This window comes from Rhinolophus sinicus, chromosome 5, assembly GCF_057876585.1.
Source record: "Rhinolophus sinicus isolate RSI-liver-muscle chromosome 5, RSI-T2T, whole genome shotgun sequence".
Taxonomy (NCBI): domain Eukaryota; kingdom Metazoa; phylum Chordata; class Mammalia; order Chiroptera; family Rhinolophidae; genus Rhinolophus; species Rhinolophus sinicus.
Window position 1 is genome coordinate 55,936,186 of NC_142505.1, and position 19,957 is coordinate 55,956,142.

Consider the following 19,957-nt stretch of genomic DNA (forward strand, 5'->3'; position numbering starts at 1 on the left):
TGTAAAGAAACTATATGAGGTGAGATTTGAACGATGTTAAGAGGAGGCTGAAAAGAGAAGGCAGGGCATTCCATGTATGGTGATAGAGCAAAAGCAGGGAAGTTGGAAGAAATATAGTTTAGTCAGAGAACTACTAACAGTTCAGACTGGGGGAATTAAATGGACTTTAAACACCTTGACCATCATTAAGAGAACCTTTTTTAAAGACAATATTTTAGACTTTGTTAGAAAATGAACTTTTAATACATGGTGCTAATTTAGGCTGGAATAAGGGCTAAGTTCCAGGTTTAGTACTCAGAATCACTACAGCTTCGCTCTGACTATGGAGTGCCTCTTTGCCTCAGTGACCCAAGCTGTAACACGAATATTCTCAGTTACTGGTAACCGAATGTGGCCCAGCCTCACTTCAACTCCCTTTATAACATGTCCTACCCACATTTCTTAAAGGTCAAGCATACAGGTTTCTCTCTTAGGCTCTCTTTAAAGTGTATCATGTGTTGAAAGATGATCATGAATAGTAGGCCTATTTCTCAAATGATCTTGGGCCAAACTTGTCCCAAGATTAACCTCTTCAGAGGTAATACCTGCCTGTAAGAAGTTCAGCCCCTGTGTTCCTTTTTCTGTCAACTACATGGTGATATTACCGGTGTCTTAACTCTGTCACTTGAAATTACATTATCAACAGTACAATTACGGCAGTTGGAATTTATAATGTTTTTCTTTTTGCAGCGAAAATGTGATCAGTACTGGCCCACAGAGAATAGTGAGGAGTATGGAAACATTATAGTCACGCTGAAGAGCACAAAAGTACACGCCTGCTATACTGTTCGTCGTTTTTCAGTCAGAAATACAAAAGTGAAAAAGGTACGAAAGGAATTGGGTGGGCTGCCAAGGCCTCTCTTTTTAAAACTTGTATGAAAATTACTGTACAACCAAGGCCAATTCTCAGAACCAACTTGGTTTTAAAAAAGTATCTTAAAGCATTTTTTCACAACTCTTTTGATTGACATCAATGCATTGTGTGAAAGATATTGGCAAAGCACATAATAGAATTTAACTGGCCTGATTGAGTTCTTTAATCTCTTCATGAAGAAGGCTTCATATTTAAAAAAAAAAAAAGGTCCTCTTAGGTTTTGATAACCAGTAAATATGGAAATATGGCAGCATCTGTTGATTTAGCTTTTTAATTCCAATTTTCTGAGAGCTTTAAAGCATTGTTTCCCAAAGTGTGTTCTAAGGAATGGAAAATGCTTGCAAAATCAGATTTTGGTACTTAATGAGGTATGGAAAATGAATGCTGTGTAACATACATCCCCACCCTTAGACGTGTACAATGAATATAGGTGACCAGAGTGTTAGAGTTAAGAAATCTATTTAACTTTGTTTTACCTGGTGTTTCCTAATGTGACTTAACAATAAAACCCCTTTCTATTGAACTGTTAACATCCTGAGAATCACATCTGGTGGAAATGTTGCTTTCAAGTTACCTCAGTTTCTCTTGTTCAAACTCCATTGTCCTATGAAGACTTGCATATCATGATGGCAGTGCTGCAAGCTCGAGATGGTCATGAAGAAAATGGAGTTACTCTGCAGAGACTTGGGAATGATGGCAGCTGTTTGTAGCATCGGGTCTTAATTTTTTTCTGAGTCTTGCACATCTTTGAGAATGTGGTAAAACTGTACCCTCCTTGCCCCAGAAGAATTCACATTTACTCACATTATTATGTACTATTTCAGTGACTCTGAAGCCCATCTCTGGTCCAAGGTTAAGAGTCCTTTCTATGTATAGCTTTTTTCTGAGAACGGCAGAAGTATCTGTGTAGTTATCTGTGTTCTCTGTAATAGAACTGTTAGCTGGCTCAAGCTAAGCAATAACCAGTTTATATGTAAAAAACCCAATACTCAGGGAAATCTTTCACATACTTAAACATGGCCCACGGACTCTCATTTTAGAAACAGCTTATGTCAGGGGAAGAAGTCAAATAGGAACTTTACATATTTGCACACTGACGAGAGGATAAAATAATAACTGCAAGTAAGAAACAGGAAAATGAGAGTTAACAGAAGAATTAAGAAATCAAAGCCATCCAGGGCCTTTGTAGCACCAGGCCAAACACCGTACAAGCTTCAGTGTTGATTTATTCATGACCCTAAGTCATCAAAAATTGTTTTTAGTTTTAGAGTTATTGGTAATAAGGAAAGACGTATCACGGCAAGTGATCTATTGAGAAATTTTTCATCCAGAGTAGTTCAAATGTAAAAAGTTCAGCCACTTAAAGGAAAACCACTCTGAAAAATTCATTTATGAAGGTGACAGATAAATTTATTTTTGCCTTTGACTCTAGAAATTGAGACTCCATAGTAACTTAGGACGTTCCCCACACTTCCGCGGCCTGCACAGCGGCAGCCAGCAATTGGGTTCCTGACAGTTCAGCCTGGACAGTGGGACAAGCAGGGAGCCGTGGCCCACAGGCGGATGAGAGCAAAGCAGTAGGGCCTTTGGAGCTAGGGCAAGAAGTCAGGAAATTCTAAAGTGCTCTAGATGGTTCCAAATCCAAAGGACTGATATTAAGCATTCATTCTTGGTACAGTCTTAAACCATTTTCTCTTCTAAGAGATGTCTGATACTTCCCATCCAGCCAGGAAATGTCTCCATTTATGGCATGAGATGGCCACAAAGAGGAAATCACGTGGCCCAGGAATGGTAATAAGGGCGAATGAGATCAGAGGTCCTGTTTCCTTAACATGCTTACGTTATTTTTATCCAGAATGCCCACACTCAGCTTCAAGACGTCTTTTTCTCACCTTTCTCACAGGGTCAGAAGGGAAATCCCAAAGGGCGTCAGAACGAAAGGGTGGTGATCCAGTATCACTACACGCAGTGGCCCGACATGGGAGTTCCCGAGTACGCCCTCCCGGTCCTGACTTTCGTGAGGAGATCCTCAGCAGCACGCACGCCGGAGATGGGCCCTGTGTTGGTGCACTGCAGGTAGGGCTGGCGTCTTGCCCTTCTGCCTGGATTCGGCACCGCAAGTGGGCGGGGCCGTGGAAGTGGGCCTGCTACTGTCTTGTTTGATTTAGAGACCGAGTCTTCCACTGAAAACTGGGACCAATAAGACCTGTTAGGATTATGTAAAGTAACTGTATTCCCATGACATGAAGAAGTCATCTGCTGCTTCTGGGGTTACAACAAAAGCTAGTCTTTGGCAATGAATCTCTAGTTTTTATATCATCTTATTATTAATAAAACCTCCATTGTTTGTACAGGACTTGTAGGCTGCTCCTAATATATAAAAACCTGACCTTAAACACAAGTTGAGAGCTTTCCACACTAGAGATTTTGAGTTTTTGTATACAGCTTTTCTGTAGGGTTCCTCTAAATAATAATTATAAAATGTATGAAAGGACTTTTAGTTTTTTAGTTTACACATGCTATATAAAATACCTTTAAAAAGCACTGGGAAAGCCTTCCATAAAGCCTATTTTCTGTCTACCTTAAACAACCTTAGCTGGTTATTTAAAAATGCTTTCATTCTGTTGCATCTGTAATTGCATTTTTAACTTTTTTTTTTTCATTTGGTATTCAAATGAGTATTGTTTAGTGTGTGATTTATGTTGCATAGCTACACAGCCTGTGCTATGCACTTTTTTGGGGTGTTCTTATACTACTGCAAGGTCCTTTCCAGAAATCGAACCGCCTTTTGTTTCAAATCCCATGCGTACTCTACATTTTTGCCAACCCATTTAGGAATCATTAAAATAGACATAAATGTATATCAAAGAGCTTAGGTATCAACTGAGTTGTGTGAGGTGAAGACAGGGAGGATTCTGCCTAAAGAAGCTTCCTATTCTGTACGACAGAACGTAGATCTTCCTGAGTATTTTCGTTTAATAGCAAAAATGTGAATAAGAGGCCATATTTTCCAGATGTTGTATTCTTACTCTATACCTGGATTACTAAAAGAAAGTGCCCCTTTAAATAGGAACTTTCTAATACTGAGCAGGCTGGGGGAGTTGGGCAGAATGGGAGTTTATTGAAAGGCTAATGGGCATTTCCAGAATCACAGGGAGAGGTGGAGACCAAGGTGCATGCCCAAACAGCACGTGAAAACTCCTTACACATTTGCCTCAGCAGATGTGGTCCTTGGGTAGAGATGGCTGCTGCCAAGAAAGACACCTAGCGGTCCCTTGCATCCCTGAGTTGCATCCTTTGCTTGAGCTGCAAGGGAGGCTGAGAAAGCAAGTGTGTGGCCTTTTTCTGCAGCTCTTATGATAAAAAGGTAGTCTTTGATCCCCATCAAGACTGATGAGATAGGAAATGCACTAATAACTTATAGAAACAACAGGGTTATTTCTATGCTCTTTAGAGATTTGGATTGTAATTTTTCCAATCCGCGTTCACAATGTGACAAAGCAGAAGGTACTAGTTGAGTGTCCTCATGTCTTCCAGCGCTGGTGTGGGCAGGACAGGCACCTATATTGTAATAGACAGCATGCTGCAACAGATCAAAGACAAAAGCACAGTTAATGTCCTGGGATTCCTGAAGCATATCAGGACACAGCGTAACTACCTCGTCCAGACTGAGGTAAGGAGTAGCTGCCGGTGCTCTCATGAGACTCTAGCACATTCTTGAAATGAAAGTGGAACGATATTGAGGAGACAGATTCATTCTCTTAGAGCTTAAAGGAATTTACAGGTTTGTATTAGAAGATAGCCTGGCCGTGATACTGTCCTGTGGTTCATCGTTTTCCATTTCTGTGTGGATCTTAAATTTGGATTTCTCAACAACTACATGAGCACTTTTGTAGCAAATACGGTTGTATGTAGGGCTGTGTTCAATGCTATGAAGAGTTAAACATGCCGTTTGACCTGAGAAATACATGTGAGAGTTACTCTAAAGGCCTTCACTGAACACACATTTCTCCATTGTGTGCTGCATTGAACCTACTGTGTTAGGCATGTATGGAAATACAGAACTAAACATAGTCTCTACCCCAAAACAAGTAATGGTGGGTCAGCAAGTAAGTATCGGGGCAAATGCTTAAGGATTCACTGGGTGGTGCCTGTTAGCGGAAGAGCTCATCAAAGGTAGGTTCTGTGAATGGGATAGAGGTGACTGCCCCTTAGCAGCTCTCCCCAGTGACCGCCATGCATTGGACCCTTTCAGGAGCAATACATCTTCATCCATGATGCCTTGCTGGAAGCCATTCTTGGGAAGGAGACGGAAGTATCTTCAAATCAACTGCATAGCTACGTTAACAGCATCCTCATACCAGGAGTAGGAGGAAAGACACGACTGGAAAAACAATTCAAGGTAGGCCATCGCATACATTTCTTTGGTGAGATAGCAAGAAAGTAAAGAAATGCCTTGAGTTGGGGGGGGGGTGTCATTTTTTGTGTGTATGTATAGACTGAAATGGATTAATATTTGTACTCCTCACGTAACACAAAGGAAAATAAAGTTCCATCTATGTATGCACTGTTGGTATCCAAGTAGAACTGCTCTTGTGAGCAGTTCGACTTTTTATGACTTTATCTGAACATAAACCTCAGCCCCTGACCACAGTGGCATAAGCTTTGACTCAGTCGTTTCAGTACAAAAACTAGCCCCGGCATTTTTTCTGAGCTAATCTACCTTACCCTTAATAAGAGCGGTTATTATTGACATACTGTCTAAAAAATAAAGCTATTTGAAAGACTGTCTTAGCAGATAATTTAGAAACTAGTAGAAAAGAGTTACTAAAGAATATTAGAGAAAGGTTAACTTTCCCTAAATGGTTGTTCTTTTTCTTTGACCGGGGCATGCACGAGTTGAAAGGCATCTAAGGTTTATATGGCACTGACTTCAAGTAAAGGTGAAAAGAGAGACTATAAGGACTATTAAAGTAATTAAGATCAGAAAACTGAATTATCTCAAAGGATTTATGATAACTTTCAACTGTCTGTCTCTCTAATCACTAATTCGTCTTTCAGTCTTTTAAATTCTGTGGTTTTTTGCACCTTGTTCTATATGTAACTTCTCATTTTGTGTCAAGATGGAAAGGAGATGAATCTGTACAGTTTCAGTTTTCATGGTAAAACTTTCTCATAGACTTTGAAACCTTCATTTAAATCTCAGCTGAACAAGTGAGATTGCCAAGCAAATAAGTGATATGAAATGAAACATAGATCTAATTTCACTGAGAGTTCAGTCATAACAGTTTCAAATTTCTAGCTCTCCTTTTATAACCTCCCAACTACTTTTCTAAAAGTCATTTGAGGCAATTCATAGTGGGGCCGTAGTGTCTCCTTTTAAATGTTTCAAATGAATTCTTAAGTACCAGCATCTCTTAAATTCTGCCTTTCTTTATCATCTCTGCAATATATGTTCACACATCCTTTAAAAAAACAAAAATTCATCAAAGAAATCAGTTTATTCCATTGGGAATCAGGTAATTGCTTCTTTTCCAGACACTAACCACTTTAGAACTTAAGTAGAAGGAAAGAAACAAGAATCAGAAACTTGAAAACTACATCCCAGGCCCTTGACAGTATTACTAAAGCATTTGGAAGAGACCGTTCCCGTAAACTCGATGATGGACCAAAATATGGACAAAATGCTTCAAACAATTTATATCAATGAAAGAATAACCAAACTACTGGGCTAACTATTTATAACAGCTTTAGAACAATGTCAGTTCTAAGAAATTTAGTGAGAACTTCTTAATCTTTAAGAAATGTGATTGGCTCTTATTCCCGTGAAGCAGTCTTTTCTAGCATAGACCCACCTGAGCTCATGGGCCTATGAGGAATTACACAAACAAAATTTACAGAAGCAATGACATCCACAGAAAAATCCACACTGAGTAAATATCTATTACTTCCGTAGTACCTGTCATCAAGAAGCCTAGTACCTGATAGCAGAAATACAACAAGCATACGAACAACCAAGATCATTGCGAGAAGTGCCACTAGTGAAATACCAAAAGTGTTCTTTGGGATTTAAACATGTTTTTGTTCCTTAGTAATCTGATTACTGGTATTTTTTGCCAGATCGTCAAATGCTATCAGTTATACCTTTTGTTTGTTTGTTTTGTTGTTTTTCCACCTTTATTGATATATAATTGATAGGTAACACTTTATAAGTTCAAGGCATACAAAGTAATGATTTGTCATCTGTATATATTGTGAAATGATTATCATAGTTATGTTAGTGAACATGTCTACAACTATACCTTTGAATGAAAACTAAAATGTTGCTTTCCTTGCAGCTGGTTACACAATGTAATGCAAAATACGTGGAATGCTTTAGTGCTCAGAAAGAGTGTAACAAAGAAAAGAACAGAAACTCTTCAGTCGTGCCATGTAAGATCTCAAAATCAGTTTTACTTGGTTAAGTGTGCCAGTGTTTTTTGCCATTGGATATTTATACATTATGTAAAGAAAGAGGCAGCTACTACCAAGGGGAATGGTCATGTGCAGGACAACTGAGGCAGTGTGATGACGCTGGGAGGGCTGGCTGCCAGTGCCAGCAAGTCTCTGCATCGTGTGACATGAAATCTAGCTTCAGTTCAGTTCACCTCACAATTCACCAATTACGTTACTTCTACCCTGTCTTAATTTAAAACAGGAAAGTGTTGCCACTGTGGCATTAACACTCCTTTAAAACTTCGAGTCCTGCGTTAACCTGTACAAGGAGAGCTACACCACTAAAGTATCGTGGCTATTGAGATCAAAGCACTGTCGATAGGTGGTGACCTTTGTGTAACTAACTCGGGACCCCGCAGAGGATGCTGTGTGCTCCTTACACAGGCATGAGCACTGGAGAGAGTACCTACTGGAAACGCCACTGCCTTGTATGCCCTTTGTGGGGAGAAAGATATGGATAGAGGGCTGGCAGAAGAGCCAAGTAAAATACACTGGTACAATTGTAGGAATAGCAAAGCAGAGAAAAATGGTATCTGAAACCCTCTGTCGCCTCTGCACAGGGCATTAGTGATCTGCTGTGAAAACCTCTCCCACAGTAAAATTTTATTCCTGTAATGCCTATGTCCTTCTGGAAATGTGTGGCAAAATGTCATTCTACCTTAGCCGATAACACTTGAGCTTGGTTAAAAATATAGTGAAGTCTTAAAAGAAAGGAGAACCAGGGGGTATATTACTCGCCAAGTGTATCTGAGAAAGTGCCGTTGGTTCTATGTGTATAATAAGGCAACGTGGTGTTTTTGTGTTTTTCCATTTGATAGCTGAGCGTGCTCGGGTGGGTCTTGCACCATTGCCTGGAATGAAAGGAACAGATTACATTAATGCTTCGTATATCATGGTGAGAGTCAACAGTTAATTATAAATAAAGTCAATTAAACTGCAAGGTGCTAAAGAGCAGATACCACTTATGTGACTGATTTCACTTTTCAAATAATTTCTCAATGTGTAATATCAAAATTATAGAGATTTCTGTATCTTGAAATTGCTAACAAAAGACATCTAAAACAGTGGGGGGTAGAAAAATGCTTGTTAAGGAATTAATTTTATTGTTAATTTCACCCATCTAATCTTTGAATAAATGTTGAAATTACTGTTAAGTAAAAACAGCAGGGGTAACTGGAAGTGAATTGCATGTAGAGAGAAAATTGTCTACACTTGTTAGCAGACCTACATCTAAAAATTAGCCAAATGCACTGACTGCCTTTTTCAATTATTTTAGTACCGTCAAAACAATGCTGTCTTAATTCATGAATATATTTTACTACTGCAAAGTTAGAATAAAACACTCATAATCACTGATTTGTCGTCTCCCTCACTGAAGGGCTATTATAGGAGCAATGAATTTATTATAACCCAGCATCCCCTGCCACATACTACGAAAGATTTCTGGCGGATGATTTGGGATCATAATGCACAGATCATTGTCATGCTGCCAGACAACCAGAGCTTGGTAAGTAAAGCACATCTGCTATATATTAATGAGCCTGTGGGGCCATGAGCATAAATTACTTTGATACCTTGCCACAGGGCGATAGTGTCTGTGTATGTTCGGGAGGGAATTTCAACCTCTCCTCTTTAAGTCCGTACAGATCCCTTCTGTAGTCTCACAGTTACCATCCCTATGGGTTCTAGTACTGGATTCTCTAATGCTGGTTATCTCTCCTCAATTGTACAGTACATGGCAGTGTGATAAAAGGTTTTGAAAAGTCCCTTTTAACTAACCTCATTAATATATGACCTTAACCCAACCTCTTAGTTGCTATGTCACTTTTGAAAAATATAAATCATAGCAGCTAACACTGGAGTATGTAACTGTGCTTAGGACTCTACATGTAGTAACTAACTCATTCAGTCCCCTCTGCAATTGTATAACACGATACTATTGTCATCTCATTTAATAGCTGAGAAAACTGAGGGAAATAACTTGCCCAAGAGCACATACAAATAATTGGAGTCAGGATTTGAACCCGAGTCACCGTCTCGAGAGCTATTGCTTTTAATCTTTTGCTCTAGTGTATGTCCCACCCTCATCATAAAAATGTTTCCCACCCTCACCCCCTGAATTGTATCAAAAGTAATAAGAACGTATCATGCCTTTCCCTCCATGCCATAGGTAAGCCAGCTCTGTTACAGGAAGGAGATAAGGAAAGGCTATTTCGTTCCAGCTTAAAGGTGGTTTTTAAGAACTTTAGTCCTTCCCTATGGAGATCTCTAAACTCTATAGGAGAAGGGTCAGCACGTTTATAAAAATGAGCTTAAATGTTTGTGCTTAGATCTCTAAGTTTGAATTAGTTGGGTTCAAAAGTTACTGTAAGGACATGTAAGCCCATGGAGTAAAAACAAAAACAAAAACCACTGAGGATCTGCCTCCATGAGTGTCAGATCAGTGAGTTTTTTAATCAAGAAAGAACAGCCTGTGATTGAACCCCTAGTCTGGATGACATGCATTTGACTGTGTGCCAGTCAGTAGGAACTTCTTCACTTTGTCGCATTTTGCTCCAGCTTCCGAATACCAAGGCTGCTTCTGCATGATAGAATGGCAACAAAGTTGAGAATCTGAAGCTAAAAACTGGAGTGTAAATTTTCAAATTAGCTGGCAGTAGGGGTCTATTCTGTTTGGCATGTGGCAATTGGAGGCATTTAGGGTTGTTAAAATGTTCGTTCATTTGTTGGATGAGTCAGTATTTTCTTATTGTCACTTAACAGAGGGCAGTCACCAAAAGCATCTACCCCCAAGCACATTTGCATGGGGAGGCTAGGGGAAGACTGGAGGAAATAAGTGGATAGGTGTTCTGCAAACAGTGGGTACAGGAACTGCCCTGGAACGGGTAGTCTCAGCGTCTCTGAGGCCTAAGGGGGCCAGTCTGGAGTCATGCATGTCTGCATTCTCAGCTCCAGGATCCAAAGGCAGATTTATTGCAGTTTTCCTAAAGATAATGTCTCTAGATTCCTACGTTTGCTTTTTTGCTACTTAATACTGTAACTTTACAAGACCACAATTCTGTGACTAGCCCAGAGTCCCGGTACCTACCTCAGAAAGCACCGTTCGTTACAGATGCCGAAGCATCTTTGACCTACATAAATATATTTGTAAGCAAAATAACCGCGAGACCAGATGCCTACTGAATTAAGAAGTAGCATTTATGTTTCTCAGTCTTTCAAGATGATCTATTATCCCCTAGTTTATTACTTCTATCCGAAAGTTTTTCTCTGCTTTTCTTCTATCATAACTAAAATCCCTTTGGCAGTCTTTAGACCAGTCACATTATTTACTTACTATTCACGGTAGCATCATAAAAAGTCTTTGAGGTAGGTAGTTTCATTATTCCCACTTTTCAGATGTGGAATTCAAGGCTAGGATAGATTAATTTATTTAGGATCACATCCAATCCTAAATCCTATGCTTATTCTGAATATATTGGTTAAATTTAGAGGCCCTACCCATCATACCTTCTGTTTTTAGTATCTGTTAAAAGGGCCCTAATTTCATTTCATCTTGGATAAAATGTATTAAAACACATGACAGTTACAGACTTCTTTTGTATAGACTAAACCCAATTGCTAATCTGTTTCCCCTTATGCTGAGCTTTAAAAATAAAAATGTACTTGGCAATAACCTGTATTGAAACTTGAAAGGGTGATAAGTCTTATTGGACTGTTGGCTCATTTCTGATGCAACAATGTAAGAGTAAACAAAACCTTCTTTGTTTTGAACACTATTCAGAGTTATTTCTGACTTCACTAGTCGTATCTAGCATTTTCAAGAAAATGCCCATAGAAATCTATATATTATATGCAGACTACAGTTTGCTGTTTGAACTGATTAGAAAAGGGGGAAGGGAGCTTACTGTCAAAATCACTGTATTCCTCCAACCTATGCAACAATTAACTTTTTTGGAGCCTCTGTAATTTTCAGGAAGAGAATACAAGTGCCAAGCCTGAATATTTACTTTTAAAATAGATGAACATTTAAGAAAGCTACCCTCATTCAAGGTTGAAAGACTTTCTGTGTTACTCCCTTTTGAAACCTAACGTGAACATACTAACTTTTAAAGAACACCTGGTACTTACCAGCCAACATGCTTCTGCGTGTACAACCTATTTCCATAAAGGTTCTCTCCCTTACCATTTATTAGTAGTGTGACCTTAGACAACACATGGACTTCTTTGAGCCCTGGAGTCCTCATCTGTAAAGGCACATGATAAAAATCCCTTACCTCACTAGTATGTTGTAAAAATTACATAATGTTTATGAAAGTCCTTTGCAGGATGCTAATCCCCTGTAGAACTGTTATTAACATAATCCATAGGAAATAACAATTAGCATGTCTTAGTTGCTTAAGCAATTGTGAATAATAGGTTACAATTAATTGACCTAAATCCCGGCTCCTTTTTCATTATGACAATTATATTGCAAAGCACTTCTCAACTGGGGCTAGGACATCCCCTATAGATGCATTTTGATTGTTACCATGACAGGTGAGAAGTGCTAGAAAATAGTTACCATCACATACATTTTAAAATAGGATACAATAACCATTGACATCAGAACGATTAGACGGGGATATAATTCTATGAACCAAATTTCAAAGATGACGTGAGAGATACGGCAAACATAATGAATCATTTTGCAAGAAAATTCACAAACCGATGTCTGGCAGCACTGCAGAGGACGTTTTGTTGTTGTTGTTCCCACAGGCAGAGGACGAGTTTGTGTACTGGCCAAGTAGAGAAGAATCCATGAACTGCGAGGCCTTCACCGTCACCCTCATCAGCAAAGACAGGCTGTGCCTGTCTAATGAAGAACAAATTATCATCCATGACTTCATCCTTGAAGCTACACAGGTAACCTAAACCTCACTTCCTTAGTAACAGCCTTTCTTGGCCCTGGGTCATCCTTCTAAGGAATACTGAAGTAATTTACCACCCCCGAGGCTGCCAGACATTGGAGTATGGCTTAATCTTAAATATATACACTTCCCCTTTTTTTTTTCTTCCTTCAAATATTTGCTTTCCCAGCTGGATAGGTGAAGTGTAACTAGGTCCTCTGACTGAGCACACATCCAAATAGCTCTGTTGATCTAATTATAAAAACAATATACTAAAGCTCAATATTGTCTGCCGTCAGAAATGTAAACCTGGCAATGTGTTACGGCGATGGTAAGACTTTTTGTTACACATGTTGTGATGTGTAATAACTGCCTTCTTAGGGGGCAGGGAAGAGAGAAGCTGTCTTATATTAGTAATTTAAATGATGATCTCCTAACCCCTTCCTTTTTTCCTTTGATTTTAAAGATAAGAAGAATTGTCACTTGAAATTTTAGCCTGAATACAGTAGGATTCTGTAATCCTACTCTAATATTTCACTATCGTGACCTGCTCATTTTTTAATAGCAGGCAGACCTCCCTCGAGTTTTCCTTCTTACCAGGTCCATGTCAGTTAATCTGGCATTCTTCAGTCAGCTGTGATACGTGCTTTCTCAGGAGCGAGTTCTAGTGATTCGACTGTAGAGAGAATGAAATAAATGCTTGTTGTATTGGTTGTAGGATGACTACGTCCTAGAAGTCCGGCACTTCCAGTGCCCCAAATGGCCTAACCCAGATGCCCCCATAAGCAGTACCTTTGAACTTATCAACGTCATCAAGGAAGAGGCCTTAACCAGGGATGGCCCCACCATTGTTCATGATGAGTATGGATCTGTCTTGTAATTTTAAAGCATACATTTTTGTTGTTGTTGCATTGCTCTAGTAGTGGAAAGAGAAGATGGATTTTCAAACCTTAACTCCCACCTTACTTCTCATGTGTGTCTGCGCAAGGTGATCTGGTTCTCTTTGCATTTTAATTTGTCAAACCTTCCAAGTCTTCAGGTTCTCCTAGAGGGTAGGTTCTAGAAAGGTGGAAGCACTGCATCTCAGCCTACAGCAGTAGATTTATGTGCTTTCTGAGGTTTCAACAACATATTCAAACCATTACATTATTTACATTCATTAAATAGTTACATTTATTGTAACATTCCTGCACTGACTCTTAGCAAACATTTATTAGGGAAGAAATTTTTTTTAAAATATGGTTTAGTTGATTAGTAATAAATAAATTAAACTATTTAAGTTTACAATGTGTTTTGAAGTTTATAGTACGTCTTTGGGATTTAAAGGTAAAAAATATGAATCTCAAAGAGAACTAGTTGCTCCTGGTGCAGAGATTCTAAGGTACCAGTGGTGTTCAGATCCAGCCCCCTTTCACCTTGGTAAGAGGGAAAGGGCCCGACATGTAACTTAGGGTAGATGCGTATTTGGAGTCAGACTTCATAGCTGGACCCAACCTGCAGTTGACATAACCCCAGGTTGTTAAGAACCTCACAGACCTTTCTAGCTCTTTTGGTCAGCAAATTCTCAGTACGTTCATCATGTTTGTTAAACTACCAACTACTTCAATAGCATAGGTATTAATAACTTTGAGAGTAAAGCTTATTGTTGTCTTTTATTTTCCTTGAACTAACGATATAACAGGAAGTGCACAAAGATTTTTGGCCGAGGCCAGCACCTCACCTCAATCTGTATTTGTCTCCTACTTGAAGTGACTGGTTGCTTCGAAAGGGTTCTGTGGTCTTTCTTAAGAAGTAGCGACTACTTCAGAATGTTGGCTCGACTTAATTAGATTCAGAATTAAGATGAGAAGAGCAGTATAATCAAAGCTTTAGTTCAATAGCACACTAAGTAAGGTCCCTGGAAATGTGACAACCACCGGCAGTGTTTAGATAGCACACAGACAGCCTCAAAATAACGGGGTAGTTGCTACTGGCTATGAAACTTTAGGGGAGGCAGTTATAACATAAAGGTAGGGCTATTTCTAGAAGTTTTTCCCCAGTAAACTGAATCAGATTTTTAAATGACATCTGAGTTTTACCGTGTCCTATCCATTCAGACCAAATCCTAATGTTGCTGCCCCAGTTCTATGACTAATTTGGCTATTATACTAGTGCTCCAAGGAATTCAGCCCTCACGTCAGTAGTGCAGCTAACCTCCTGTTTCATGGTGTGGGAAGAGGGAAAGAAAAAACACCATCGCCCAGTTAGACCATTTCAATAGAGTTGTTTCATTCATTTATCTCTATTCAGCTTTTGGGTGTGTTTGTCTTATTCAGTGACTTTTATTTTATGCCACATGCTGAATAGATCACCTCTGGAATTAATTGAAGGTAGCTGCCCTTGGGCCTACATTAGAAAAGAAAAAATTAATCCTAAACTAGTAGATCTACAAATACCAGACAGGTGAGCTGGATTAAAACCACCTAAAGAAATGTGTTCAGGTCTCCATTCGTCATCTTTAGGAGCTAAGTGATTCCATAGAAATTATTTTTCCACATTACTCAAGAACAACTTTAAAATTTCTACCCTGGAGGAATACCAGCTGCCTTTCAGTTTCCTCTTACATGCTTTTTGCACCTCTACATTATCCTTCCCGGTGGCGTGCAAACACCTCCTATGTGGCTCGTCTAAAACCAAGCTCATCCTCTTCCAGCCTGCCCCCGCCCACCAGCTCTTGTTGATGGTACCCATTCTTTCAGTTCACTTTTCAAATTCTTTTACAGTCTGGCCCACGTTACTTTTCCAGCTACCACCCAGTCCTCCACTGAAGTGCTTTCCTACAGACCACCTTTCCCCTGCAAATACTGTTTCCTCTGAGTGCCCTTTCGTTCAACACAAGTTCAAAGTCACTGTCTCTGAAACTGTCTCCAACTCATTTCAGAGGTGATCATCAAAATCATTCGTAAACGTCACATCCTTCCCAGTGCCCTTCCTGTTTGTCATATATTGTAACGACTTGTCCACAGGCCCGTCGCTCCCACATCACTGAGACCAGCAGTGGTAACTCTCTATTCCAGTCTCCACTGGGTGGAGCCCAGTGCCTAGCATATAGTGGGTGCTAGACAGATATCGGCATGAAGGGGTACTGTGCTTTAAATTGTGAGGACCTACAAGGTTTTAAGGCTGTGTACCCCTGTATGAGCTCTCCCCAGAGTGCCTTGCACCTTGCTTTTTGTTTTGTCAATTTGCCTGCTTACATTCCACTGTGAACTGTTAGGTTGGTGCAAAAGTACTTGCGGTTTTTGCAGTTCTTTTTTTAACCTTTTAAACTGCAATTATTTTCGCACCAACCTCATATAAAGCCAATTTACAAAGCTTTTTAAGCTCAAAAGTAGAAGGGAACAAATTTGGAAAGGAGACCTGAGTGCTTCTGCTGTAACTCAAAGATACTAGCTGTTAGTGCTCCACCTTCGTGGTATCTATTTGGTCTCCATAGAGATCGTTCTAACACCTACTTTCAGGCTCCTCCTGAATGGTACAGGGTCCTCGTGGCTGTGTATCACGTGCATGGTTTCTAGATACATGACCTAAGGACACAATTCCTCACCAAAAAGTAAACTGATTCTATTTGAGAAGAGCAAACTGCTTTACAGCTTAAAAGCAAACTGCTTTATTCACTGCATCCTGTATTCACCTGTTTAAGACAATTCTGTTCAGAGGCTGAGCTGTACCATTGCTGTCATTTTAAAAACAGAGCCTAGTTTTTACAGAAGTTTTAAAGACAGACATGGTTCTTATACAGTCTTAGGAGATAATAGTACATTAGACCTTCACTCACTCAGAGAATAGCTTTCCTGTGCAAATATTTAAAGTTAATCCACTCTGCAGATACATCTGTCACCCTGTTGGATCTCACAGTAGGCTATTTGGGGATATCATAGTGGGCTAATTTCGTTTAACAGTTTTCAAAGTGTGATCTAAGAGCTCCTGGTTGGGGCAGTGGTCTTTAAGCCCCTTCCAGGAGATCCAAGAGGTCAAAACTATTTTCATAATAATGCAGAGATACTGTTTGCCTTGTTCACTCTCATTCTGTCATGAATGTACAGTACAGTTTTCCAGAACTTCATGCTATGCAATGATCCTCACTCTGACGGCTAATGGAATGTGGGCTTGCATAGTTTTGTGTTTTAACATTTTCCTGGTTCTAATTTCTGATACAGTAAATATTTGACAAATATAGCCCAAGTAAGCAAAAGCTCTTCGGAATTTTTCAATAACTTTTTATTTTAATGTGGTCCTGAGATATTTTATAGCAGATGCAAAAATCTATGGACTGCCATCTCCAGCAACTGCTGCAAAGAAACCTCGCAAATCATAACTGATTCATTAAATCCTCAAATTTACCCCACCAGGAGGGACATTTTTAGGATCTCAGCTTCACCTGGGAGAAGATAGTCACAGCGAAGCTAAGTAATACGGACTGTGTACACATATCATTGGTTAAGTGTCAGAGCCAGGACCAGCCACGGAATTGGTGGGGTCTAGTGTAAAACGAAAACGCAGGAACCCTTATCCAAAAATTATTAAGAAACAAGAATTTCCAAATGGCAACAGCAGAGCAGTCAACTTAAGTGCACAACCCTTCTGAGTAGGGGAACCGATCAAAGCAGGGTCCCTACACACCTGCACAGGTGGCACGTCTGGCAGCTGGCCCTGCCATAGTCAGATGCAGATCTGTGTAATCCTGCTGGTTAACACTGCCTCCCGTTGGTTTTCACATAAGCGGGTTTTCACATAAACGCTCCTGCAACCATGTCTCCAATTTCCTCACACTGGGGTTTTTTCCTACTTTGTTTCCTACTTTAAATCCAGTTACAAAGTTTTAATTTCTTAAAGTCCTATGCAAGGCTTTTGTATTGCTAGTTTTTCCCCAGGATTGTTACAGATCCAAGCTTTAACTCTGTTTTCCTTGTTGCCCTAAAGATTTCTAAGGGAAGCTTCACTTGACAGTGAGAGGGTTATAACTGGATTGCATTCTTGGTTCTCATTTAAAAAACAAGTTCTTAAAAGCAAAACTATAATAATTGTGAGTAATATGAAATAGTAAAAAATATGAATAAAACACTTAAAAACATGACTGTGTATTGAGAACTTAAAGTACTTGCATTTCTTTTATGATTTCTTTGGAGCACAGAGAGGGAAAGATGAAAATAGGTTTTTTCCCCATAACAGCACTAGTTAAACAAGCATTACTTTTGAGGAAATGGCAACCAAACTGCCAAAGCCAGTGAATTTATATACTAGTCTTACTTTATGTAGCTTATAAATCGCTTGTTCCACTTTTTGACCAAGTCCCTGTAGTTTTAAGTGCAAATCTTTGAAACTTGACAAACATCCTTTAATTCTACTTAATTCCTAAACAGCTAAAAGAAAATGGCCTGTATTTTTTCAGTCTCTATTGTTCCATATTAAGGCTTGGTTTGTAGAAGATACTTAAAAGTATCTGTGTGCTTGATTGATTTGACCTAGTTTCTAGCCATGTTTCAAGTCTCCTCGTGTAGGCACTTCCTTTTAATGTAGGTTCTTCTGTAAAAGTGGCTACACATAGGAAAGGCAGTCCAAGGAAAGGCCAGAGTGATCCCACGTGGAGTGCACACTGCATAATAAAATACCTAATACCTGACTTTTCTATCTGAATGGCTACGCATAGCTTTAAGACAGAGGTCAGGGGGAAAAAGACCCTGAGTGTAACGGTTTCACTGGAACAGATAAAGCAAAGGTGAAATTCTTCCCTTCCTGAAAAGCATCAGTACCATGCTGGAATGCAGTGGTAAACTCAGTGCAATATAGAATCTGAAGAAAGACAACATGATGGATGAGAAAGAGAAAACAAACAGTACGTCAGTTAATAGAGCGATCATAATAGGATTTTAAAGTATGCTCAGAGATTCAAAGGAAGACTGTATGAAATGAATTCAAAACATGTATTTTGAAACAGGGACAAAGTAGAGCCTAAGAAATGGAAAAAAATAAGAGAGATGCTAGCAGTAGAATGGACAAACCTAAAATCAAACTAGGATATGGGAGCTAGATGTAGATGTTGTAACATGTCTACGAGGTGATCCCATGGAGAGATGAGAGAGAGATCGAAGAGGAAGAACTAATGGCTGAGATTTTCTAACTGAATAAAGATGTAAGTTTTTAAATTGAATGATCAGAATACATTTAAACAGTGACATTCAGAGAGATTTGAATACCACAGTTAACAAGGCTGATGTAATAGTGATATATGAAAGTCTGCACCTAAGATTGTATTGAGAGACCATATAGTCTCTTCAAAGGCAAATGGTTTACTTAGATAAATGGACCATAAATGGAATTTTGATACATTTCAAAATGATACAAGGCCACATTCATTGATTACAGTGCATTAATATTAAAAACCAACAATGAAATGAGACCCCAAATCCTTATACCTAGACACTGAAGTCCTTATATCTAGAATTACTTATAGATAATTCATGGGCTAAAGAGGTATTGAAAATACTTAAAATTAAATGAAGACGAAGGCAGTGCAGTTCAAAACGTGGTATGATGTACCAGGAGAACTACACTGGGAGAAAAGAAATTAGAGCCTAAGCTGCGTATATTGGAGAAAAGATTAAAAATAAACTAAGGTTTCAACTCAAGAAGCCAGAAAAAGAACCAGCTAAATCCACAAAAAGTGCAAGGAATTAAAAGATAAAAGCAATTGGGAGCCGGGAGGAGATAGTAAAATTTAAGCAATAAAGTCTAATAAAAGATACCACTTTGGAAAATAGAAAAGAAAAAACCATTTATCTGTAGTTAATCGAAATATTTAAGAATTGTTAATATGCTTAGGTGTGATGTTTATCTTTTTCAAATCCTTTTAGAGTTTTATACTAAACTATTAATGAACAAAATATTTGGAATTTGCTTCAAAATATCTGAGGGAAGAAGTCGAGATGAGACAGGATTGCCCTTGAGCTGTTGACGGTAATTGTTGTAACTTAGTGATGGCTAAGTGAGGATTGCTGTACTTTGTGAGTTTGAGCTTTTCTATAACAAAAGTTAAAAATATAAATATTTTAAGGAATATAAAATAAACATGTGAAACTATTTATAACTCTGTACTAGTAAATTTTTAGCCCTAGCTCACAAGCAGCGCAAATGATACTGTTTAGACATACTGTAGATGGGCAGGTCTCTGTTCTGAGCCATTTACATGTATCAGCTCAAATAAAAGCTCTGAGATTTTGGCCAGTTACTTCACCTGAATGTGGCTTGTTTCTTCCACCTCACAATGAGGGGATAATAATACCTACATACACAGGATTATTGTGAAGCTCAAGTTGGTGCATATCAAATACCTAAGAGCGAGCCTGGCAGTAGTGAGAGCACAGCACACGTTAGTGATGACTAAGAACTGAGTAAAAGGGTGAGTTCTCAAAGCGGTTAAGTCCCACTAAGTCTTGACAGGCTGCATTTGAACAGTAACACCCAGAGAGCAGATTTAATGTTAGCTTGATTTAAAGGGAAACAAAAAAGGCCAGCAGCACAATAGAAAAGTATAGGTCAATCTTATTAGAATATGGAAGCAAAAATCTAAATAAATACCGTCCAGTAAAACCCAGTGTGTTAGATTTATACATCATAAAAAAAG

At 39.0% G+C, this 19,957-nt stretch overlaps 1 protein-coding gene across 3 annotated transcripts in view; it reads left to right on the forward strand.

Annotated features, from left to right (window-relative positions):
- PTPRG (protein tyrosine phosphatase receptor type G) overlaps positions 1 to 19,957 on the forward strand; it is a 693,857-nt gene that overhangs the window by 665,645 nt on the left and 8,255 nt on the right. For all 3 annotated transcript variants that reach the window (XM_019728372.3, XM_019728373.3, XM_019728374.3), the window contains 9 exons: positions 730 to 864; positions 2,817 to 2,989; positions 4,451 to 4,586; positions 5,169 to 5,315; positions 7,252 to 7,345; positions 8,227 to 8,303; positions 8,787 to 8,915; positions 12,164 to 12,310; positions 13,013 to 13,155. In XM_019728372.3, the coding sequence (XP_019583931.2) occupies positions 730 to 864; positions 2,817 to 2,989; positions 4,451 to 4,586; positions 5,169 to 5,315; positions 7,252 to 7,345; positions 8,227 to 8,303; positions 8,787 to 8,915; positions 12,164 to 12,310; positions 13,013 to 13,155 (1,181 nt within the window). The remainder of the gene's footprint in view (positions 1 to 729; positions 865 to 2,816; positions 2,990 to 4,450; positions 4,587 to 5,168; positions 5,316 to 7,251; positions 7,346 to 8,226; positions 8,304 to 8,786; positions 8,916 to 12,163; positions 12,311 to 13,012; positions 13,156 to 19,957) is intronic.